The sequence below is a fragment of the Oryctolagus cuniculus genome, chromosome 4 (assembly GCF_964237555.1).
Source record: "Oryctolagus cuniculus chromosome 4, mOryCun1.1, whole genome shotgun sequence".
NCBI classification, from domain to species: domain Eukaryota; kingdom Metazoa; phylum Chordata; class Mammalia; order Lagomorpha; family Leporidae; genus Oryctolagus; species Oryctolagus cuniculus.
This window is the reverse complement of record NC_091435.1, coordinates 10,648,731-10,672,282: the sequence shown is the minus strand read 5'-3', so window position 1 is coordinate 10,672,282 and position 23,552 is coordinate 10,648,731. Positions and strand designations below refer to the sequence as shown.

General features: G+C 52.0%; 2 protein-coding genes across 4 annotated transcripts; both read left to right on the top strand.

Annotated features, from left to right (window-relative positions):
• The first annotated feature begins 558 nt into the window (after nt 1–558).
• On the top strand, nt 559–7,658 carry KCNE2 (potassium voltage-gated channel subfamily E regulatory subunit 2). 2 transcript variants are annotated; one of them, XM_008274920.4, is made up of 2 exons: nt 559–841; nt 6,447–7,658. In XM_008274920.4, exon 2 carries the CDS (start codon nt 6,459–6,461, stop codon nt 6,828–6,830), a length of 372 nt encoding a protein of 123 aa, XP_008273142.1. In that variant the 5' UTR covers nt 559–841; nt 6,447–6,458; the 3' UTR covers nt 6,831–7,658. The 2 variants fall into 2 exon arrangements, with proteins under 2 accessions (XP_008273142.1, NP_001185866.1); NM_001198937.2 differs by lacking the exon at nt 559–841 and having other exon boundaries at nt 6,459–6,830.
• Nucleotides 7,659–11,507: 3,849 nt separating this feature from the next.
• Nucleotides 11,508–23,049, top strand: SMIM11 (small integral membrane protein 11). 2 transcript variants are annotated; one of them, XM_008274943.4, is made up of 5 exons: nt 11,508–11,621; nt 15,135–15,200; nt 15,815–15,894; nt 20,181–20,375; nt 22,875–23,049. In XM_008274943.4, exons 3-4 carry the CDS (start codon nt 15,883–15,885, stop codon nt 20,343–20,345), a joined length of 177 nt encoding a protein of 58 aa, XP_008273165.1. In that variant the 5' UTR covers nt 11,508–11,621; nt 15,135–15,200; nt 15,815–15,882; the 3' UTR covers nt 20,346–20,375; nt 22,875–23,049. The 2 variants fall into 2 exon arrangements, with proteins under 2 accessions (XP_008273165.1, XP_002721334.1); XM_002721288.5 differs by lacking the exon at nt 15,135–15,200 and having other exon boundaries at nt 11,526–11,621.
• The last annotated feature ends 503 nt before the right edge of the window (nt 23,050–23,552 follow it).

Below are 23,552 nucleotides of genomic sequence, written 5' to 3'. Positions count from 1 at the left end.
TTCACAGAACCTTCCACGTTGGGTTGTGGCCAAAATGATTACATGAGAGGAACACAATAAACACCTGGAGTCCAGAGTGCTGTACGTACTCATGAGTGGCAGCTCTAAGGAAGCCCCACTGCACCCCATCTCAAGGACCCCTTCCCTGTTAGAAAAGGGCATTTTGATAAGTGGAGTTTCTTTAGCTCTTTGTGGTTGTTTGCTGGACGTGCTACCATGTCCTCTGCCTAGCATCTCTGTGGCCGGCTGCTATTCCACCAAACAACAGTGCCATAATAGAGTCCTTTAGAAATTGACCTACAGAGGTGCATTTAATCAGAACTTCCTCACGCAGAGGTCTAGCACGGGGCAGTTGACTGCAATCATACTGCCCCCCCCCCCCATCACCAGCCATCAGGAGATGGCTATGTTTACTCCTCTCCCAGGACCCACCGTTCTGCATACATTTGGCCAGCAGTGGTGCACAGCTTCCTTGCTGGAGAGAGACGCCCCCTGTGCCCAGCTGTTACCCGGGCTGGAGCTAGCATCGCAGAGCGCAAAGCGGGCACCTGGGCTCCTCTGCCCACGGCCAGACTCCCCGAGGGCACATCCCATGAGGCACCAAGGTTAACACCCACCGGCAGTCAGTATTTAACTTTCCACAGAAGATTAGATTAAACATTCGGGTCCACAAAAGCCTCGGGTTGCAGCACAGTTGGCGAGGACTTAGCTGGCTCCAAGCTGCAGGTACTCAGCGGGCGGAGAATTAGGTGCGAGCCTGTAGGGCTCGCTAACACCAACAGGCAGGTTCAGGCCAGCCGGGCTCTGTGAAGCCATTTCCTGCCGCTCACACACTGCACAGGTGGGTAACTTTTACTACACAGTCTTTATTTCTTGTGGAGTTATGCCACAAAATCGTCGGTCTTGCTTTTCCAGGAAACTCAAAGCAATGGCTTTCCTAGCATGTGGCCTGGCTTGTCCTCCCTCCCCCTTTCCTCCCTCCCTCCCTTCTTCCTTCCTTTCCTTCCTTGCTTATTTCCTTGTGATTTCCTTACTTATCTTTCCAGGGATTTCTTTTGGATGAAAAATGTGAAGTTTATTTTTTTTGCGGGGCTTTGTGATGAAGACATAATCATGTCTTCTCTGTTGTTGATATGAACAAGTAGGTCTGCTGCCTTTGGAGGGTCCAGGCGATGCCTGTAACTTATTATCTTTCAGAAATGAGAACTGTGGCCTTTGGGGTGAAATGGCTGGTACTTGCCTTGTGCGTCCAGGTTGCCCGTGCCACAAACCACACATTTGTACCAGGGACCACTGGACTCAGGGGCTCAGCCTGTAGCCTGGAGACAGGACACACTGACTGATGTTGCAAAGCGGACCTTGGCTGGGATGGAGGGTGCGCTGACCACTGGCCTGGGTGACTTGGGTTCGAATCCAGGCGTGGTGGCCAACCTGAGTGCCAGGTGACCTTGGACAGATGATCTAAGCTCTCTGGGCTGTAGCTGTTCCACCGTCCAAGGAGTAAACCAGTCTTCTCCATCTCTAGGGGACCACCCTGTTCTATTACTCAGCAAGAACCATTTATTGGAGATGTAGATCCTGTTGGGCTAAATCCTAAGAAATTGCCAATATCTGACCTTTCTTAACTTACATAAGTAGTTAGTGCATAGGCTTCAAAAGACCATAAGTAATAGTTGTCTTGGCATTAGTAAAGTAAATGCCTCACGGTGCTCTACGGCAGAGATAAGTCTATATACGAAATATACCAGGTGATTATGAATTAAATGTCGTTGTGAGAATCAACCATTAAAATCAACTCACAGTTTGCATGTCCTACTATGAAGTCCCTCAGTGAGATTGCTTTCAGACGCTGGGACTCAGTGTTTTTCCTGCAGTCGGTCGTGACATAGACAATGACTTGAATATCTCCTCTCTAGCCACGCCTCAGCAGTAAAAATGTGACCCCCACCACCCCCGCCACCTTCTCCCCCCGACTCGACTTTTTCAGCCTGGCCAGGGGTCAGCACTTTAGCTATTTAATCCCCACAGGCTGCGTGATTAGGTCTTATCAAACGCACCTTCTGATCTGCTTAACACTGGGCCTCAGTGCTGATCAAAGAGCTGAATAAACAATCAGCACCGATGGCCGCTAGCTCTCAAGGGCGGTGGGGGCTGCCCGCCCGCACCTGCAAGGAACCCAGATGACCCCAGTGGAATTCAGCCCTGGGTCACTCCTCTCAAAGATTTCGTCACAGAAATCCTTAGAGCAGCTAAAGGGGGCCCGGGGGTCCCCTGAAACCAAACAGAGAGTTTCCAATGTGCCTATGTGTGCATTTCTGGGGAAATTAAAACCAAACAGTTTAATTTTTCTGAAGATCTACAGCATTCACCCACCTGTAAATATGTTAAGACTCACTGCTCTGGTAGTTTCCAGAGAATTCCACAGAGAAAGAAAATCATTCATTCGATCATTCGTTCTTCTGCAAACAGTTAGTGAGATCCGCTTTGTGCCAATGCTGTGTGGGTTCAACACGGATAGAACACTTCCTGTAATCCAGGGCTCTGACCCTCAGCCGGGTGCTTCCAGTGACGTCATCTCTCTGTGCCTTCCTTTGTACAATCAGGATAAGAAATACCAGTTTCATGGAGTAGTTGTGAGCAGTAAAGAGGTAATTTAAAAAAGAGATAAAACCAGTATGGCAGTTTGCAGGAGGAGCAGACTGGGGGGCGGGGGGGAGATCAGGCAACCCCTGGGCTCCTAACTACAGGAGAAACAGAAAGCACACATGGTGTTTCTTTCTTCTGCGATGTTGAAGGACAAATCATCGCAATCCGGTTCCAAGATCTTAATTGGCTTTACTTCCAATTCTAGAATCAGGCACATTTCATTCTGTAAGACACAGTGAGTGTTCCAACGGGCTCAGCAGAAAGTCAGTGTTATAGACGAGACGCAGAAGAGCCGAAGAAAGCCCCAACCAGGGAAAGTGGAGTGGTCATGGCAAAGTTACTTGGCTTGGAAGGTGGGAAAACAGCTTATTGGTGACCGTGGAGTTAAAACAAAGGGAACTTCCTTACGCTAGTTGAAACCTGTTGGGGGAGGGAGGATCAATTATTACATCTCTCTCTCTTGACTTCTCAGGAAGGTCAGATGAGCAAGTAGTTTTGATTTGGTGACATAGATAGAACCTTAGCACGAGTGACTCCATTTTGATTTTTAGCCAAAACAATGGCCTCTCATGGTGTTCAACACAGGACAAGGCAGGAAAAAATCACATGGAAAACCCCGATCCCCGCACTGGTCCTTCCTCTTCCCATCCACGCCAGCTGCCCCCTCCACAACTACTTCAAGTGACCCATTCCTAGCCTAGCTCTGCAATCTGGGGGTTCCGCTTGAGGCAGCCAGGTTCCAGGTGGCCCAAGTCCACATCCAAACCTCCCTCTGCCACGCCCTGGTCCCTCAGACAACTCAAGTACTTGCCTGGGTGTTTCACGTGGTGCGAAGCTAATGAGTGACTTTGGCGAAAACATTTACAGAAGGGCACTGGGAGGGCGCGGCCCTTCTCGCCACCCCCCCCTGTAGAATACTGGGACTTCTGCTTCTTTCACTGGCAGGAGTCACTGGTGGAACTCACAGCCCACGGCGGGACCACGCGTCAGGGCCACACAGGTTGAGCATTGCTTACTTACAGTGCTGGGGTCCAGAAGTGTTTGGCACTTGGGATCTCTTCAAATTTCGGAATAGCCAGGCCAGCTCTCTGCTGTGGCCAGGGAGTGCAGTGGAGGATGGCCCAAGTGCTTGGGCCCTGCACCCCATGGGAGACCAGGAAAAGCACCTGACTCCTGGCTTCAGATCAGCGCGGTCCACCGGCCTCAGCGCGCCGGCCGCAGCGGCCATTGGAGGGTGAACCAACGGCAAAGGAAGACCTTTCTCTCTGTCTCTCTCTCTCTCACTGTCCACTCTGCCTGTGAAAAAAAAAAAAATTCGGAATAGGCTCATGTCTATATGAGACATTGATCGTGGGGATGGGACCCAGGTCTAGCCATAAGATTCATTCATGTTTCATGGACACTTTACACAGCCTGCCAGTTTCAACTGCATTTTGACCGTGACCCACAACCTGTCACATGAGGTCAGGTGTGGAATTTCCTACCCGTGGCGTCAGAGCAGGATGCAAAAAGTCAGATTTGAGAGCATTTCGGATTTTGGATTTTCAGATTAGGGCTGCTCAGCTGGGAGTGGGGAAGCGGGGCAGGACAGAGGAGCTCAAACCCCTCAGCTGCTTGTCATGTTGCTCCTGCAAAGGGACCCCACGTACGAGGGAGGGCCTCACGTGGCCCAGGACACACGTGGGGTTCCTTCAGAGCCCGCGAGCCGCCGCCCTTCTGCCCCAGGCTTTCTCCTCTAAGGATCCTCGCACAAAGCTTCCCTACGCCCAGCCCTTGGACATTTCTTCCCCCAAAGCTGTGGGTGGGGTGGGGTGGGGTTGGCAGAAACACAGGGTGAAAGGCTCGTGGGGTAGAACTCCTGCCCCGTCGCGTTTCCAAGATGAACCCTGACAGTACAGAGGGCGGGGGCGCGCGTGGGGATGGGCTGCCACGCGACACTTGGCGGAAGTGTGGACTCAGCCACGAAGAGACCTTGTCTTTTTCGGGGGTGGAAGAGCCAGGGGGAGGTCTTGAGGGCTGAAAGCTGACTCCTCTGCTCTCTTCTGCTGTGACCTGCGCTATTGCAAGGGAGAAGAGGCAGATGGGCGTGTGATTGGGCAACGTGCATCCAGTGCAAACTTCTCTGTTGAGTTTCTTTCCAACTCCTAAGCTGTGTGTGGCAATGAGAGGGAGGGAACGATCTCAGGGCCTTTAGAAAAATAGATCTTAAAACAGCAGAGCAAGCAAAGTGTACTGGTTACAGGAATTCTCAGTGAGGGAGTTAGTGTTTAATGGGTGCAGAATTTTAGTCTGGGATGATGAACAACTTCCAGAGATGGATTTAAAATAAATCAACGTTTGAGAGAGAGATGGATAATTTTCACACCATGTTATATCAAAATATCAACTTCCAGTATTTAACCTTCAAATACATGGTAATAATTATGAAAAAAGTCCTGTTGTTCTTTAAAAATGAAACATGATCTGAGGGCTTTTTTCCTTGTTGTACAAACAGATAATACTATTATTAAAATAGTCTGCTTACTCCTACTACCATGTACTGTTTAAGATGCCTTGTTTTTGGCATATAATTTATGCGTAATTACTTGTTATTCTTAGAGGAGGAAAAAACCTTGTCCAAAATGGAAGTTGCTTTCTGACTTTAATTTTTTTTTTTTTATTTTTTGAAAGTCAGAGCTACAGAGAGAGAGGAAGTGACAGAGAGAAAGAGAGAGATCTTCCATTTGCTGGTGCACTCCCCAGGTGACTGCAATGTCCTGGACTGGGCTGGTCAGGAGCCAGGAGTTTCTTCCAGGTTTCCCACATGGGTGCAGGGGCCGAAGCACTTGTGCCACCCTCCACTGCTTTCCCAGGTGCATTAGCAGAGAGCTGGATTGTAAGTGGAGCAGCCGGGACTCGAACCGTCGCCCACATGGAATACTGGTGTCATAGGCAGTGGCTTTACCTCTATACCACAGCTCTGGCCCCAGAAGAAAAGATATACTTTTAAGTACACTACCTACCATTAGCACTTTGATCTATTTACTTCCAGTCTTTCTCATTTTCTTAAATATGTAAATATTTATTTATATATATGTACATATCAAACATATGAGGGTACTTCAATAAGTTTGTGGGAAATGGAATTAAAAGATAAGTTTAGGGGCCAGCGCTGTGGCATAGTGAGTAAAGCCGCTGCCTGCAGTACCAGCATCCCATAAGGGTGCTGGTTCAAGTCCGGCTGCTCTGTTTCTGATCCAGCTCCCTGCTATGGGCTGGGAAAGCAGTAGAAGATGGCCCAAGACCTTGGGCCCCTGCATCTACATGGGAGACCTGGAAGAAGCTCCTGGCTCTTGGCTTCAGATCAGCCCAGCTCTGGCTGTTTCGGCCATTTGGGAAGAGAACCAGCTGTTGGAAGACCTCTCTCTCTCTCTCTCTCTCTGCCTCTGCAACTCCGCCTTTCACATAAATAAAGAAATCTTTTTTAACAAAAAGATGTCTACTTTGATGCAAAATTTTTGAAATCTATGCATAGCTTTCCCATAATATGCATGTTCTTTGAACTTTTAGAAGCCCACATATATGTACATAAAATGCACATATAATACAAGTATAATTTTATGTCTGCCATCAAAATTTTATTATAAAATAATTATGCATGCAAGAAATGAATGAAATGTGTGTGCTCAACTCAAAGACTTACAAAATATGCATTTACTCAATCACTAGGCAGGTTAAGAAGGAATGTACTGCTACCCTTCCCCCAGCCCTCCCTTGTAATGACGGAGCTTTGTTCACGGACATCATAATTTATATTACAGAAGGAGGGAAACATGTCTGCTCTATCCAACTGGACAGAGACACTGGAAAATGTCTTCAAAAGGATTTTTGTCACCTACATGGACAACTGGCGCAGGAACACGACGGCCGAGGAAGAGGCGCTGCAGGCCGAGGTGGACGCCGAGAACTTCTACTACGTCATCCTCTACCTCATGGTGATGATTGGCATGTTCTCCTTCATCATCGTGGCCATCCTGGTGAGCACGGTGAAGTCCAAGAGGCGGGAACACTCCAACGACCCCTACCACCAGTACATCGTGGAGGACTGGCAGGAAAAGTACAAAAGCCAGATTTTGCATTTCGAAGAAGCCAAGGCCACCATCCACGAGAATACGGGCGCGGAGGGGTTCAAAGCGTCCGCCTGACCGGGGAGAAAGGCACAGGGCCTGGCATGCAGACGTGAAGACAGACCAGTGCCGTCCAGCAAGTCTCGGTTGGTTCGACAACCGAGACAGACGACATTTCAATCTAAGTGACTTGTGTTTGCCTATCAGAGCAGTGTTTTGTGCCAAAGATCTCTTACTTTCTGTCCAGTGGAAATGCCATGTTAGTCCATGTCAACCGCAAATGAACGCCAAATTGAACATATAGTGCCTGGGCAGTGGCAGTGGAAAAAGGGAGAGATTTATGAATGACTGAATCTTCTCTCTCACAGAACATCATTTGCACGTGACTGGCTCAATGTGTAAATAGTCCGAATGTTATGGACCAGCCGAGGTTCAAAACCTACCCCTTGTGCACCCATTGAGATAGGAGTGTTTATTTATTAATTCACGTGTGCGGAGTCTGAAGTGACGAAGAGCAAAGCCATGGCACTGTCGTGCAGTTCGCTTCTTGGAAAGCCTGAAGAACAGGGGCTGGCATCGTAGCATAGCTGGTTAAGACTCCGCTTGCAAAGCTGGCACCCTGTATGGGTGCCAGTTCAAGGCCCGGCTGCTCCGCTTCCAATCCGTTTCCTTGCTAATGCGCCTGGGAAAGCAGTGGAGGGTGGTCCAAGTCCTTGGGCCCTGAATCCACCTGGCAGTTCAGGAAGAAGCTCTGGAATCCCAGTTTTGGTCTTGCCCAGCCCCAGCTGTTGTGGCCATTTTGGGAGTGAATCAGCAGATGGAAGACCTCTCTCTCTCTCTCTCTCTCTCTCTCTCTCTCTCTCTCTTTGTCTCTCCTCTCTCAGTAAATCTGCCTTTCATGTACATAAAAATAATAAATAAATCTTTTAAAAAAGAGTTTAAGAAGAATATTTCAAAATAATCATACTAGATAAGTAGAATATTTTAGAACTGTCTGCTGCAACTTCCATATTTTTTAGCTGATAGTTTAAGTTACACAGAAAAATAACCTTTAAAAGATCTGTTTGCTTTAAGAAAAAGAAAAAAAACATTGCTTTGCAAACATCTTACTTTCTTTCACTCAAATTTATTTTCTTCTCGTTCTAATTACTGATTTTCTTGTTTGAAAAGACTACAGAGGGGCTGGCACTGTGGCATAGTGGGTAAAGCTGCTGCCTGCAGCGCCGGCATCCCACATGGGCACCAGCTCCAGTCTCAGCTGCTCCACTTCCGATCCAGCTCTGCTGTGGCCTGGGAAAGCAGTAGAAGATGGCCCAAGTCCTTGGGCCCCTGCACCCGTGTGGGAGACCTGGAAGAGGCTCCTGGCTCCTGGCTTTGGATTGCTGCAGCTCCAGCCATTGTGTTCATTTGGGGAGTGAACCAGCAGATGGAATAGCTCTTCTCTCTCTCTCTCTCTCCCTCTGTGTGTGTGTGTATGTGTGTCTGCCACTCTGTAACTCTGCCTTTCAAATAAATAAATAAATCTTTAACAAAAAAGAAAAGATCAAAGGTACAGAAAGCGTTCAAAATGATGCTGTATGTTGAAAAGCTACACAACAGGGCTGGAATTTTGACACAGTGGATTAAGTCACCGCTTAAGAACCCGGCATCTCATATGAGTGCTGGATTGAGTCCTAGCTGCTCTGCTTCTAATCCAGCTCCCTGCTAATGCATCTGGGAAGGCAGCAGAAGATGGCCCAAGTGCTTGGGCCCCTGCACCCATGTGGGAGACCCAGATGGAGTTCCTGCCTCTTGGCTTCAGCCTGGCCCAGCCTCAGCCATTGCAGCCATTTGGGGAGTGAACCAGCAGGTGGAAGATCTCCCTTTCTCCCACTCTTTCTTCATGATTCCGCCTTCCAAATAAACAAATAATTCTTAAGAGAGAGAGAGAGAGAAAGAGAAAAACTAGACAGTAACTGGTTAATATTTTATACTTTGGGGAAATATTGGTAATAGATGCAAAATTTCAGATAACAGAAATAAACTCAAGAGATCTATTGTACCATAAGGTAACTTTGTTAATAACCATATATTATACATATTCTTGAAAAAATGCTAAGACAGTGGATGTGAAGTCTTCTCCCCCTCAAAATGATGACCAAGGGAATCCACAAGCTGACTGGGTAGATTTAGCCATTCCACGCTATATATTCCAAAACATCAGTTTAAGTAAAATGTTAAAAACAGCTTGCATGAAGGGGCCAGGACTGCTGTGGTTTGCACGTGGTTGGCTCCTGCCGAATGTATGGTGGAATTTGGTTGCAATGCAACAGGGCAGAAGGGTGGTGCCACGAAGAGGGTTTGGTGTCTTTCTCAAGAGGTGAGCTCCCTCGGGCATGGGTGAAGTCTCCCTCTGGCCTTCACTGCCCCCTCCTCTCTTCCGTTACACTCTCCTTTGCTGCTCGCTGCTTTGTCAAGTGTGGGGCAGGGTGAGGCCTCACCTCACCCGGTCAGCTTCCCCTTGGGGCACTGGAGGAACGCCACCTCTTTATACCCATGTTCGATACACAGCTGCCAAAATCATTCACCCTAATTTGCCATTTCAGTATCACCACCCACGAGACCCGGGCTTTCCACTTCCACTCCCACAACTGAAAATGCCAATTCAAACAGGCTTTTCAAGTTCCCTCTGCTGTGTCTCCTGGTTCCACATGGCCTGAGTACCACTTGTTTCTTTTTTTCTTTCCTTTTTTTTTTTTTTTTTTTAAGATTTATTTACTTAAGAGGCAGAGTTAGAGACAGAGAGAGGGAGAGACAGAGAAGTCTTCCATCCCCTAGTTCACTCTCCAAATGGCTGCAAAGGCCGCAGCTGGGTTGATCCCAAGCCAGGAGCCAGGAGCTTCTTCCAGGTCTCCCACGTGGGTGCAGGGGCCCAAGGACTTGGGCCATCTTCCACTGCTTTCCCAGGTCATCAGCAAAGGACTGGATTGGAAGTGGAACAGCCAGGATTCAAACGGGCACCCATATGGGCTGCTGGTGCTGTAGGCGATGCCTAACCTACTAGGCCACAGTGCTGGCCCCCCACTTGTTATCGTGTAGCTCGGAAGTTAATTAAGAAGGGAGCCACGTTGATCCACATTACCCAGGGCCACGTCCCAGCTCTGACACTTGCTGGATTTAAAGCTCTAAGCAGGGGCAGGCATTTAGACTCCTGTGTATCATGCTGGAGTTCAATACCCTGCTCTGGTCCCTAACGCTAGCTTCTTGCTAACGCAGACTCTGGGAGTCAGTGGTGATGGCTCAAATAATCGAACCCCTACCACCCACATGGGAGACCTGGGTTGAGTTCTCAGCTCCCAGCTCCCAGCTCTGGCTTGGCCCAATCTCAGCTCTTGCAGGCATTTAGGATTAAACCAGAGCATTATAAAATGAATTTTATAAATCGCTGAGAAAATTTATGAACGTCTTTAAGGCTTAAAGAAAAACAAATTAATCTCTTTGTGTTACCATTGCATTAGTGCAATGATTATAATTATAGTATGTCCTTTATTGGCTTGTTATGGTACTTAAAACAGCCTCAAAGTACTTAGAACAAAGGCACTTTAATTACTTGCCTTCCTTTGTTAACAAAACAACCCCCCATACCCCTAAGTCTGTTCTCTCTGCCTTCCCTAATATTTTATACTTCACTGCCAGAGTCGAAATGGGGTTTGCAGTTAGATTACCTGGATGCAAATCTCCATTCTGCATGGCCATTTGCTCATGGTCTAGCACCAGCCACTCCATCTCCCCCGGCCTCTATTTCCTTGTCCCCAGGAGGGTGAGCTGAGTACATGGGGAAAACGCTATAGGGGGCCGGCGCCGTGGCGTAGCGCAGCAGGTTGAAGCCCTGGCTTGAAGCACCAGCATCCCATATGGCCGCCGGTTTGAGTCCCAGCTGCTCCACTTCCGATCCAGCTCTCTGCTGTGGCCTGGGAAAGCAGTAGAGGGTGGCCCGAGACCTTGGGCCCCTGCACCCATGTGGGAGACCTGGAAGAAGCTCCTGGCTTTGGATCAGCGCAGCTCCGGCCGTGTGGCCATCTGGGGAGTGAACCAGCGGGTGGAAGACCTTTCTCTCTTTCAAGTAAATAAATCTTTAAAAAAAAGAAAAAGAAAACGCTATGGACATTCCATCTCCTTATCCTTATACCAGGGGACTTCAAAAAGTCCATAAAAACAATGGCATGAAGAGATTAGCTATAACAAGCAATAGACTTTTCTTCTAATTAACCTTTAATCCCATTTTCCACGAACTTCTGCAGGCCCGCTCCTATGAGTGTTCAGTTTGTGCCTCCCCACGTGGCCCAACTCTGTCCCTAAAAGGGCCCAACAACTCTGGAGGAATCCGGGAACCCAGTACCGGCCATCCTCTGTCACCCAGAGGACAACCCTCCACTGAGATAATCCCAGTCTGGCTGGAGAATCACCGTTGGGAGTTCGGAGCCTGTAGATGGAGGATTTAAGCCCGGACAGAGGGAGAATGAATTGGCTGCCTCCCCCAGCTCCCGCCTGGTTACAGGGTTCATACTTTTCTTACAGAGAGAGTGCATGCGCTGAGTCAGGTTTAACCAAGATAGGGTTGTCAATCACACTAAAAATCAAGAATCTGAGAGCGAGGAAGCTTCGCCACATCTGGTCCCTCCTCACTCCCAATTCAGCTCCTGCACGCTCAGAGATAGAACATGGCTCGCCTCGGCGAGGGGCTATTGCGCCTGCGCATGGACTGGCCCCGGGGCCGACTGCGCCTGCGCGCTGAGCGGTGCATTTCGGGACGCGTAGTTTTCCGGCGGGACTGTGAGAGTCGTGGTTTGTGCACCGACCCCCAGACCCGGGGCTCCGCGGCACGGAGGTGTAAGTGTGGGCCGCCGGGTCGGTGACGGAAGCCTGACTCGAAAGCCGAAAGCCCTGGGGCACAGGGAGATCTGGCTGCCGGCTCTGTGTTCGCGTTTCCCTTCCGGGATGAGCGCCAGCGGGTGTCCGGCCTCCGGTCCCCACCCGCGCACGTCCACCTCTGGTCTGGCCGCCCAGGCGCTGCGAAGCTCGCGGACCCGCGCGTCCAGGGTGGCGCGCGCTCCCGGGGGAGGGGGTGCCCAGGGCTGGTTCGGGACAGATGGGCGAGCGGGGGAAGCTGTGACAGTCCCTGGCCCTGGTCCTCGGGTCTGAGTGAGCAGGTGTCGGGGGCCGAACACTTGTGGAGGGGAACAGGGTCTGGCCCCCTGTGCCCAAGGCGCTGAGGCCCAGAGGCGGGGGGTCCCGCGCTCGCCTTGGCCCCAGCTTTGCCCCTCAGGGCGTGGGGTTCCAGCGGGTACAGGGGGCTGAACTGCAGAAGCCACCGAGATGGGGGCACCCAAAGCCCCCGCCGTCGCTCCTCGACCGCCCATCAGCGGTGGGGGTGGGAGCCGGCCCCACCGGGGTGGCGTGGGCTGGTTTTGTTTAAAGTCTGAGTCCAGGAGGAAGAGGGAGGGCCACGTGATGCCCAGGGTTCCCCCGGGAGCCCCCTGCCCGGACCTCCCCCCGCCACAAATGGCCGGGAGCAGTAAAGGAAGAGACCAGACCTGGATTAGCTTCCTTTGGGAAGTTCGGACAAAGGACATGGGCTGTTTAGTGGCTGGAATGAGAGAGATAGGCTGAGCTGGCTAGATGCGCCCAAAAGGAAGCGTCGCTGTGGACAGTGCGTCGTCCCTACTGCTTTCATTGGCAAAACCAATGCAAACGCGTAGGGTTTTTGTTTCCAGGAAAAACTGGCAAAGGAGAAAATACCAGTATTTGCAGCTGCATCTAAGCCGTTTGCTGCTTCTGAGGCCAAAGCGCAGAGACTGCGGGTAGTTCCAGAGGGGGTTAGAATTCCCAGCTGCCCCTGGGTTTTGCGCCCCTCAAAGTTGTTTCTGTCTCCGTGGCTTCTGCAGGTCAGCCCTCAGGGCCCCCGGCTGCCGCTTGTTTCAATGTTGCATCAGAGGTGCATTTGATAGAGTTGCAAATGGCTTGCTGGTATTTTTAGCTGTCTGAGTTCTCCTTTGCCACAGGCCTGCAGAGTGCTTGCAAATGGCTGACTTGGGTCCCGGGATTGGAGGGAGGTGGGAAAGTTGTAACTCAGAGGCCTTGGGTGGGAATGACGGAGCTGCTCTCCCTCCTGTCTCCCACCCTCACCCCACCCCTCCTGGTGTTGTGGCAGATCGGGTGGAAGGTTGGGGGTTCCAGAGCTGTAGAATTGTCTTGGGGTTCTGATTTGAAAAAGGAGAGCGCTTGGGTTCAGAGGGTTGATGATGTACCCCGGGGCCCTGTGCTCGGCCGTGGGTGCCACCAGGAGTAGAGCGTGGCCTCCAGGTTGGGGTTCTCTGTTCCACGCATTGCTCTCCGGCAATGACTGCTCTTGTCTTGGCTGCCGTTGTTTATGACTTTCAACTTGACACGGCCACCAGCCGAAGGAGAGAGGTTTATTGTTACAGTAGCGGTTGCCTTTTATCTCTGCTTTCTGTGTGCTCATGTAGGGCATAGTGTTTTACAGTGCACCCTCTGGAGGAGAATGGACAGATGGGAGTTGAGGCTTAGGGAGGCCAAGTGCCTGTCCAGGGTCACTCTGCTCGCGGCCGCAGTGTGACTGCCAGAGGGCAGAATAGCAATGCACGTTTTCATTTGTTTCCAGCTGCAGGCTTTTTGCATCTGTTTGTTGTCCTTAAGTTTGGGAATCAATATATATATATTTTTGACAGGCAGAGTTAGACAGTGAGAGAGAGAGAGAGAGAGAGAAAGGTCTTCCTTCCGTTGGTTCACCCCCAAAATGGCCGCTACGGCTGGCGCACTGCGACCATCACATTGCGCCGATCCGAAGCCAGGAGCCAGGTGCTTCCTCCTGGTCTCCCATGCAGGTGCAGGGCCCAAGCACTTGGGCCATCCTCCACTGCACTCCCGGGCCACAGCAGAGAGCTGGCCTGGAAGAGGAGCAACTGGGACAGAATCCAGTGCCCTGACTGGGACTAGAACCTGGGATGCCGGTGCCACAGGCCAAGGATTAGCCTAGTGAGCCGCGGCGCTGGCCGGAATCAATATTTTTTATACCAGTGGGTATGTCATCAGGTCTTAGAAAATTTGTACGGAATCAAACTCCTCTGCTGTATTTGTACGTGACTCAGTTAAAGCAGGGATTGTGAAAGTAAAATTTACATTTTTTTAAATCATGGACTTTAAAATTGACATAATGTGAACAAATTTCTGTATTTCATCTATACAGGTTTTAAGAGCATAATGATACTCCCCGCCCTATCCTCCCTCCCACCCACGGTCCATCCCCCCGCCTCCTTCCTTTCCTATTTTTTCTTCTAATTTGTACAGTGATATACTCTCAATTTATCTTATGATCACAAGCTTAACCCTCCACAAATATAGAATTCAACAAGTAGTAAGTAGAAAAACCGCTGTTCCTCAAGACTATAGACAAAGGTTGAATACAATCATCTCAAAAAGCCTGAAACATTTCTAAAATATGCAACATGGCTAATCCCTCCGATTACTGGAGATGACTTGGGAGTGGAAATCCTAGAGACAGGTTGTAACAGGTAGGGTCGGATTTCTCCACTGCGGATCAGAATCCGCTGCTACTTAAGAGAAGCGAGTCATTTCTACCCAAGGGTAGTGAGCACCTTCAGTCACCGCTACCCATTTAAACAGATTTGCTGCTGAAGTTGTTAGCATTAGCTTATCTGCCTTTTATCGTGGGGAAAAGCGGCCTATCTTGTGCCAACTGCCAGCTTGTTTGCAAGCTGTTATGGTCTTGGATAGAGAAGCGTGAACTTTTTCAATCTAGATGCTTTTATAGTTGAAAAGTTCTCGAAAACATCCTCCTGAAGTTCATCTTATCCCCATGGTAAGGGCCCGCGACATTTTCTGCTGCTTTTCTTGATTCTAAATTCATTAAAAGAAAACTTTTCCTGTGATTTTTTTTTACTGCAAAGCTAGAGAGGCACTCTTAGCATACAATGGTACTTCAAAAAGTATGTGGGAGATGGAATTGGAAGTCATATTTGGATCCAAAAATTTTTGGAATCTCTGCATAATCTTTTTTTTCTTCAGACACATTTTCCATGAACTTTTCGAAGGCCCCTAAAGGTCAGGCTCCGAGGCAGACTTCGTGGGTTTGCATCGCAGTCCTGCCTGAGAGCCCGGGTGCTTGACTTAAACTTAGCTTCTCCACCTCTGAAGTGGACATAAGAAACCACACCTGCTGGGACAGTTGCGAGGGCTGAGTCCGTGCACCCAGGCTCCGGAGCGCGGGCCGGCACAGTAGGGTTCAGCTACGGTTGCTGTGCCGTGAGGCACTGACCTTCAGAACAAGACCTTGGGGTTGACACGGCCTTTCTTCACTCACAGATGGGACCAAGGCCCTGAGAGGGAAGTCGCAGTCCTTCAGCCAGAGCTCCGTCTGCTGCCCCTGGGGTATGTGTCGTAGTCTAACAGTAGTGAGGCGGGGGGGCTCTGGGGCAAGGTCTGTGCCCCCACGGGGTCCCTGCCTTGTCACTCCGCGCCCCACCTCCCACTGGCTCTCCCTTGGGTCCAAGAGGGGATTCCACCTATCCGTTGCTTTCTTTGGACAGTTGTACCCCCCTGTCATTTACTCCTTTCCCTCCAGAAAACGTTTAAAAACCAAGATTAACTCAGTTGCTACTCAGGAGACCTGGGAAACCAAACAACGCCCCTCCCTAAACCAGCCCGTTCCAGGGCACGAGGGGGCTGGAGGGACAGCTTTTGGTCTCAGGCTCTTGGGTCCACAGATGGAGTGAATGGGAGCCCGTGGCCCCTTGGAGTGGCAAGGCCACCTGTGCTGGGGGCTGCGGGGTGTGCTGAGGGGTGCTTTCCACTCCACAAAGCCAGGCGAGTCCCAGCCACCCCCGGCCGTCTGCTCCCCCCAGGCCCAAGGTTGCCTCATTCAGGAAGTTCGCCCGCCTCTGAAGAGCTTGCTGTCTCTGCTCACACGTCTGCTCCCAGCGCTGCCCTGGAAGCCACGAACTGACCCTGTTTTGTTTTGTTTTTTTTTTTTTTTTTCATTCCAGCTCCCTTACCTCATGTGCTTGTGTGGGGGCCCTGCCTTGGTCAGGAGTGCGTTCACTGTTGGCCCACCATGAACTGGAAGGTGAGGAGAGTTATAAACGGTTACCACTTGGGTTTTGCTTTTCTTCTGATTGTAAAAATGGGACATACATAGGCTGACTACAAGAAAAAAAAGTGAAATGACAGCAGAATGACATTTCATGCATTAACATTCATGTTAAAACATAAATGTGCATTTATTCTCGACTTCTGGAAGAAGGCCAGGCCTTTACTTTGAGTATGCGTCCACTAACTCAGATTTGCCCCACTTGAAAAACACAGGCCTTTAAAGCTTGTCCTACGGTTGTGCATTTGTTTTTTTGAAGGTCGATGTAGTGGACTGAATGTCTGTACCCTGCTCACGTCCATACGGTGCAACCCTGGATGGGGGTGGAACTTGTGGGAGGTGAGGTCACGAAGGCCGAGCCCTGTGAATGGGATTAGTGCCCGAGCAGAGGGGACCCCGGAGGGCTCTCACCTGCTTTCTGCTTTCTGAGGATCCACTGAGTCAGTGGCTGGAACCTGGAGGAGAGCCCCTGCCAGAACCGAGCTGTGCTCACTCTGATCTTGGACTGCAGTGAGAACGCACGCCTGTTGTAGCTAAGTGGCCCTGTGCATGGTGCCTTGTGATAAACTGAGATCTTGTGGAGCAGGCTACGCAGAAAATCTTCCCAGGTTTCTGTGCTTTTCTTCTCTGTTTTTTTTGTTTAATTTTAAAAATGGACTTAAAAAGCAGAGGGAGAGAGCAAGGAGCATTTACTGCCATCCTCTTGTTCACTCGCCAGATGCCCACATAGCTGGGGGTGGGCCAGGCCGAAGCCAGGAGCCCAGGACCCTCTTGGGGTCTCCCAAGTGGGTGGCAGGGACCCAGCTGCTTGAGCCGTCAGCTGCTGCTTCCTGGGGTCTGCAGGAGCCGGGAGCTGGAGTTAGCAGGGGAGCCAGGACTTGAACTCAGCCACCTGGAGATGGGCTGCGGCACTTTAACCCTTACTCCAGATACGCGCCCCTTCTCTCACCTTTCACAGTTGTCAACAGCTTTGCTTTTTCTAAATCAAACTTGAGTCTTTGAAAAAGCATTCACTTAGTTTGTGTGGGAATAACCTAAACTTTTTCTTTACACATCATGTTTCTTAAATGTCATTTTATTTTTTTAAAAGATTTATTTATTTATTTTGAAAGGCAGAGTTACAGAGAGCCAGAGGCAGAGAGAGAGAGAGAGATAAGTTTTATTTTTTTGACAGGCAGAGTGGACAGTGAGAGAGAGAGAGAGACAGAGAGAAAGGTCTTCCTTTTGCCGTTGGTTCACCCTCCAATGGCTGCCGCGGCCGGCGTGCTGCAGGCGGCGCACCGCGCTGATCCGATGGCAGGAGCCAGGTACTTATCCTGGTCTCCCATGGGGTGCAGGGCCCAAGCACTTGGGCCATCCTCCACTGCACTCCCCGGCCACAGCAGAGAGCTGGCCTGGAAGAGGGGCAACCGGGACAGAATCCGGCGCCCCGACAGGGACTAGAACCCGGTGTGCCGGCGCCGCAAGGCGGAGGATTAGCCTAGTGAGCCGCGGCGCCGGCCAGTGTGTTTATTTTCAAACGTAGGATCCTGGGATTCGTTCAGTTGCTGGAAGCATTGGCTTGTTTGCGACCTCCAGGGCTTGGAAGGCTGTGGGAGCAGGAGGGGAGCGCACAGGCTGGCCTCTGCCTCCCCAGCTCTGTGGGTCCTGAGCCCGGGGGCCCTGCAGGAGGCCAGGGTTCTCCTCTCCAGAAGCGCTGGCTGAAGTGGAGGAAGTGGAATGAGGACTCTGGGAAGGGCTGAAGAGGCAGGAGGGTTTGTTTAGTGTGCGTGGGGGCCGGAGCTCACAGTGGAGAGCTGAGGAGGAGAGAGGGGGTGGAGATGCCAGGCGGAGTGGGTGGGGGCTGGGAAGGACTTTACCTGCCGCAGTGGCTAAGTCGGTGGGGCGAGAGGCGGTGACTGGCACCAGAGGCCTTGTCAACAAGCTCTAGGCGTTGCGTTCAGCGCTCCAAGGCGGTGGCACAGTCACCTTGAGGACCAGTTCCAGCGTGGACTGCCCGCCTCGCCCCCAGTTCTGGTGGTGTTGGTCTGGCAGGGGGCCCGAGTGAGCGTTTCTAACAGGTTCACCGCTGCTGCTGCTGCTGCCCTAGCGGAGGCGTGGGCGGCTGTTGCTGCCTCATCGTGCGGTGGGCCTGGCACACCAGGCCTGCTTGCGAGGAAGGGAGTCGGTTTCTATGTCGGGGGCAAATTCTGCCCAGGCCTTCCTGGCTCCAGGCAGCCACAGCGCCCTGGCTCCCGGGGGCAGCCTCACATTTAGCACGGGCCCCTTCCACGTGGCATCGGAAAGGAACGTTCGCTCCTCCGGCCGGCTGGGAGAGCCCCGGGAGATTGCAGGAGTTATAGAGCACCCCACCCAGCCCCCCTGGCTGGCAGGGACCACAGTCAGCGCCACCCTGTGGTTAGGAACAAGTACGGCCTCGTCATTTAAAAAATTAGCCACTGCCATTTCACAGGGATTGGGATTTTATTTTTAAAAATCAGGGTAGAGACAGTCCAGTTGAGAGAGAGGAAGGGTTTGTTAGGAAGAAATTAGAGGAAGAGAGTTAGCACAGTGGGATCTCAGTACCCTGCAGAGCGCCAGCCAAGGGGCCCCGAGCTCTTCAGGTCAGCCCACGAGTGTCCTTGAGCCCTGGTTCCCTCCCTGCACCTGCCTCTCAGTCCTGAAACTGCCTCCTCCCTCTGCCACCTGTGACGGGAGAGCGGCTTCCGAAACCACTCGGCTGGGTTTGTCCCGTGATGGCTTCCGTTTCAACGGGGTGTCTGCCTGCTGCTTGAGATACATGTGCCTGCGCCACTGTGGCGAAGTGTGTGAGCTCACGGAGAACCATGGGCCGTCACACAGGCCCGGTCATCGCGGGAGCCGGGGCTCGGCCAGGCGGGGTGCGGGGCAGGGAGTCAGACCTTCCCCTGCCTGGGATGTGAGCCTGCAGGGTAGTCCAAGTAGAGGATCGTTATGGGGGGGGGGGGTAGCCATCATCCCAGGGAGGGAGAGCCAGGAAATCAGTAGTCTAAGCTGCTTGTTTATCAGCCTGAAAAGTTACAGCTTTACTGTATAGCTTTTTTAGTCTTCTATACTTTCCATAAAGTGATATTGTGTTTTACTTATTTTTTATTGTTAAAATGACTTCGTGATTACCAAACTTAACCCAGTTACCAAGCAGTCATGTGTTCTTGCTGTTTTATTTAAATTAAAACAGAGTGGAGTCCCGCTGGTCCCGGGGCACCGTTGTCTCCCCATGTAGCTGTATGTCGCCAGCCGCATTTCAGAGGCACGGAGTCCGGGTGCCTTTGGTCAGTTCAGTCAACCGCCCAGCTGTCGTGTGTTTGCGTAACTTAACGGTGAAACGGAGGAGGGTTGTGTGAGCCTCGTGTGTATCGTGCAGTTATGCACTGGGGGATCACACAGTCGGTGGCGGGCCCCAGAGGCGCTGTCGCCAGGGATGTTGTAACCACGCGGAAGCACGCTCTGTGACGTGTGCCCCATGAAATCACTAGGGAGGCAGAAGCTCAGGAATGTCCAGGTCACGCGAGTGGCAGTACAGAGGCGGAACCCAGGCTTCCCGGCCCAGCTCCTCCCTCGCGCTGGCCCGTGACGCTTCGTCAGGAGCAGGGGAGAGAGTGGGCCCTGGCAGCCCGCGTCGGAGCAGCTGGGCTCCTTTCCTGGTGGCAGCTCTTGACTCTGCATGCTGACAGTGCAGACTCAGGGAGGCAGCGGACGGAAAGTTCCCCCTGCCCGGAACATAGCAGGCAGCGGGTCACAGGGCCCTTGAGAATGCAACAGCGCTGGTGGACTAGCACGTAACTGCTGACGATGTGGAAGACCAGGATTGAGTTCTTGGCTCCTGGCTGTGGCTTCAGCCTGGCCCCAAATATTGTGGACATTTGGGGAGGGAACCAACAAATGGAAACCTCCTCTGTCTGTCTCTGCCTCTCAAATAAATAAATAATGGAATAAAAAGCAGCAGGGGGCTTGGGTGAGCAGCCAGTCCCCTGGGTACTACATCTGTAGCTGACCGGGGTTCCTCTCCTCTCTGTGAGGCCAGTAGCAAGGGACTGAAGAAGGACGGAGCTGTAACAGCACTGCTGGTGACGGGTGACCCGGCCCAGGGACCTTGTCTGCTTGGTCTCCTGTGCAACCCCAGAACCCAGCCTCGTGCCTGCTATACAGTAGGCGCTCAGTAAATATTTGCCAGGCGAGGGAACATTAAAGAGGCATGCCGTATCACCGACGGAGCGACTGGAGCGGTTTCTGTTCTCTCTAAGGTTCTCGAGCACGTGCCCCTCCTGCTGTATATCTTGGCAGCCAAAACGTTGATTCTCTGCCTGGCGTTTGCTGGGGTGAAAGTATACCAGAGGAAGAGGCTGGAAGCAAAGCAGCAGAGGCTGGAGGCTGAGAAGAGGAAGCCATCAGAGAAGAAGGATGACTGAAGGGAGGCCGCAGGGACTCAGGCTTTGCAGGTGCACCGGGTTGGACGCGCGGGGGCGGCCTGACCGTGGGAGTGCTGGGAATTCCGCGTCCCTCCGTCTGAAGGGCTGCATGAGGGCACACGGCCCCACCCGGCCTTCGCAGAGCAGCCCTGTGTGGGGCAGAGTGTGCAGCTCCTGGTCCTCGGTCCTGCCTGCCCTGACCCCGCCGTGGCTCCTCGCAGGTGTCGGGTCCCAGGACTCTAGAGGGTGTAACCACAGCTGTGGCCTTTCTCCCCGGAGGAGCACCTGCAGTTGTGTCTCAGCTCGGAGACCTGGGAGGGGAAGGAGGAAGTGAGGAGGAAGTGAGGAGTCCGTGTCATCTGAAACCTCGAGGTTAAGAAGAGACCCTGTTATCTTCGAGAGTGTGGCTCCCTGACATGGTGTGTCAGTCCTGTCCCAGTCTGTCCCGAACCCGCTCAGTCCCCTGCACACTGCCGGTGCTCCTGCAGGCCCTTCTGGGTGACAGTAGACTCACACCCCTCACTCTTGGTGCTCCGTGCCCCTGTCACCATCACTGTGCACATAGGAGGGTCCAGGAGATGGTGTGGGGTTCCATGCAGGAAGCTGGCACTAAGCCTGTCACAGATAACATATGACGAGGAGCAGCCCGGGTCCAGGAGATGGCGTGGGGTTCTGTGCAGGGAGCTGGTGTTAAGCCTGTCACAGATTGAACACAGGATGATGAGCAGCCTCCTTGATTCTGGTGTGTCGGTCCAGTGTTTCCATTTATCTTGTTGACTGTGTGCTTCTCTGAAACACAGCAGATTCCAATATGGTGGCAGGAGAGTCTGGGTCTGTGGTTCCAAAACCTGGCAAAGGACCATAGTTGTCAGGGGTGCTGGTTGACAACACAGCCTTCCAGGCCCAGCCGTGGGCAGTCTGTTAGGCTGTGGTTGGGTCTGGGCATCTGCTCTTCTGAAAGTTCCGGAGGCGAGGGTGGGCATTTGGCACAGTAGTTAAGATGCTGCTTAGGATGCCCAAGTCACCTATCAGACCGCCTGGGTCCAAGTCCCAGCTCCGCTCCCGATTCTAGCTTCCTGCTAACGCACAGGAGGCAGCACGTGATGGCCCAAGTACTGGAGTGTCTGCCACCCACGTGGGAGACTTGGATGGAGATCCAGGCTCTGGGCTTCACCCTGCCCCAGCCTCAGCTCTTGTGAGCATTTGGGGAGGAATCCAGTGAGTGGAAACCTCTCTCTCTGTCTCTCTCCCCCTCCCTTCCTCCCTCCCTTCCTCCCTCCCTCCCTTCCTCTCACCTTCCTTCCCTCCCTCCTTCCCTCCTTCCCTCCCTCTCTCTCTCTCTCTCTTCCATTTTCTCCCTCCCCCCCCCCCCCCCCGCATTAGCAGGAAGCTGGATCAGAATTGGAGCAGCTGGGACTCAAACCATCACTCTTACAGGATGCCAGTGTCACAGGGGGTGGTTTCTCCTGCTGCACCACAACACCAGCCCCTCTGCCTTTCAAATAAAATGAAAATTTAAGAACAAAAATCCCAGAAGTGATTGTTCTGTGGTCCTCACAGCAGGTCACTGTGGGACCCCCAGGGCTGGGTGACTTCCAAAGCCCGCCCGTCTGGCACTGCGTGCTTCGGTCAGTAGGGACTCCCTCCCAGCGATGCCAGCCTTGTTGGTGTTGGAGACATGCAGCGATGCTTACTGAGTGCTTCCTCCATGCCAGGCATTTTGCTAAGCTTTGCATACACACTGTCTTACTCAGTCCTCTGCCAGCTCTCTGAGGTATGTTCCAGTGGACGAGTGGCTCACGCTGCGTGTGGTGCAAATCAGAACCAGGATCCGCACCCAGGCCAGACACATGCGGCCACTGTGCCCAGCCCTGGGCTGTGCCGCTTCCCCAGTGTGTGAGTGAGCTCGCAGAAGCGCGCACTTCTCTCTCTGCTGCACCCCCTGGCATCCGCCCACCACTAGCTGGTCATCCGTGGGCTGTAGCCTTTTGCCCGCAGAGTTCCTGCATCAAAGCTGTGTCGTTTTTTCTTTTAAGCTATATTATTGACTAACAAACACTCAGGGTAGGAATTAGGATGGGAGAGGGGGCACTTAGAAATTACAGAGGGTGACGGAGGCCATTTTAATTGAAGTGCTGTTGGCTGCATGTATATATCCCAGGCAGAGTCAGTGTTTTGTGTTTTAAGCTGAGAAGAAGGGAAGACTGGATGTGGGCCGTAAGTGCTTGTTCCCTGCCACAGGCAACCGCAGACACGTGTCATAATTAAGGGATGGAGGCTTGACTGCGCGGATCCATCTTCTTGTGTGTGGTGGCGGCTGATCAGGGATGGGAGCCTTGTTTTAAACAGAAGCAGTTTTCAGACAGAAGGGAAATTGTGAGGCCAAGAATACCATCACTAATAGAAAAAGTTCGGTGGTTTCCGCTTTAAGTCTGAGTGACTGGACGCGAAGGTTAACGCTGAGCAGGTGAAAGCCTGGCTCCTGTTTCATCAAAGTTTCCTTCTTACCCCTTTGGTCTTCCTTTCTAGCGTGCTGTGTCGCTCAGCTTGAACGGATTCCAGCCGAGAAGCAGAAGAAGGACGTTCAATCACGTGTCAGAGGATGGCTGCCAGCCCACACCTGCAGCTTTAAATAATGCGGACTTTTATACGCTCTTAAAAAGGAGCTAGTATTTTGTTTACTAAATAAAGTACCTTCGTAACAGGGGCGTCTCTGGTCTTTGGACGGATCTAAGCGAGTGTGTCTTGCCCTGCCATGGTCTGCTTACTGCTTACTGCTGTAACAGCACGCGTGACCCGGTGACTTACAAAGAAAGGTGGTGTAGTTTGGCTCACAGTGGTGGAAGTGGGAAAGTGCAAGACTAGGCATCTGGGTCTGGTGAGGGCCACGTGCTGCTTCCACTCGTGGCGGGGAAAGGGAAGGAGAGGTGGGCGTGTGCAGAGTGAAACAAGAGGGCGGCCTTGCTCTGTCACAACTGCTGTCACGAGACGTACCCACTCCCAGGAGAAGGGCACTGAGCCCTCTTGACCTTAATCACCTTTGAAAGGGCCCACCCACTCCCACTGCCGATCCCTGGGAACCCACTTTCAACGTGAGTTTTGGAGTAGACCAATCATATTCAAGCAATAACGTAACGTCTCTCCTCACCCTTCTCCTCACCCAGCCCTTCCTAGCTGTGGGGCCCAGGTAGTAGGTCCATGTCCACT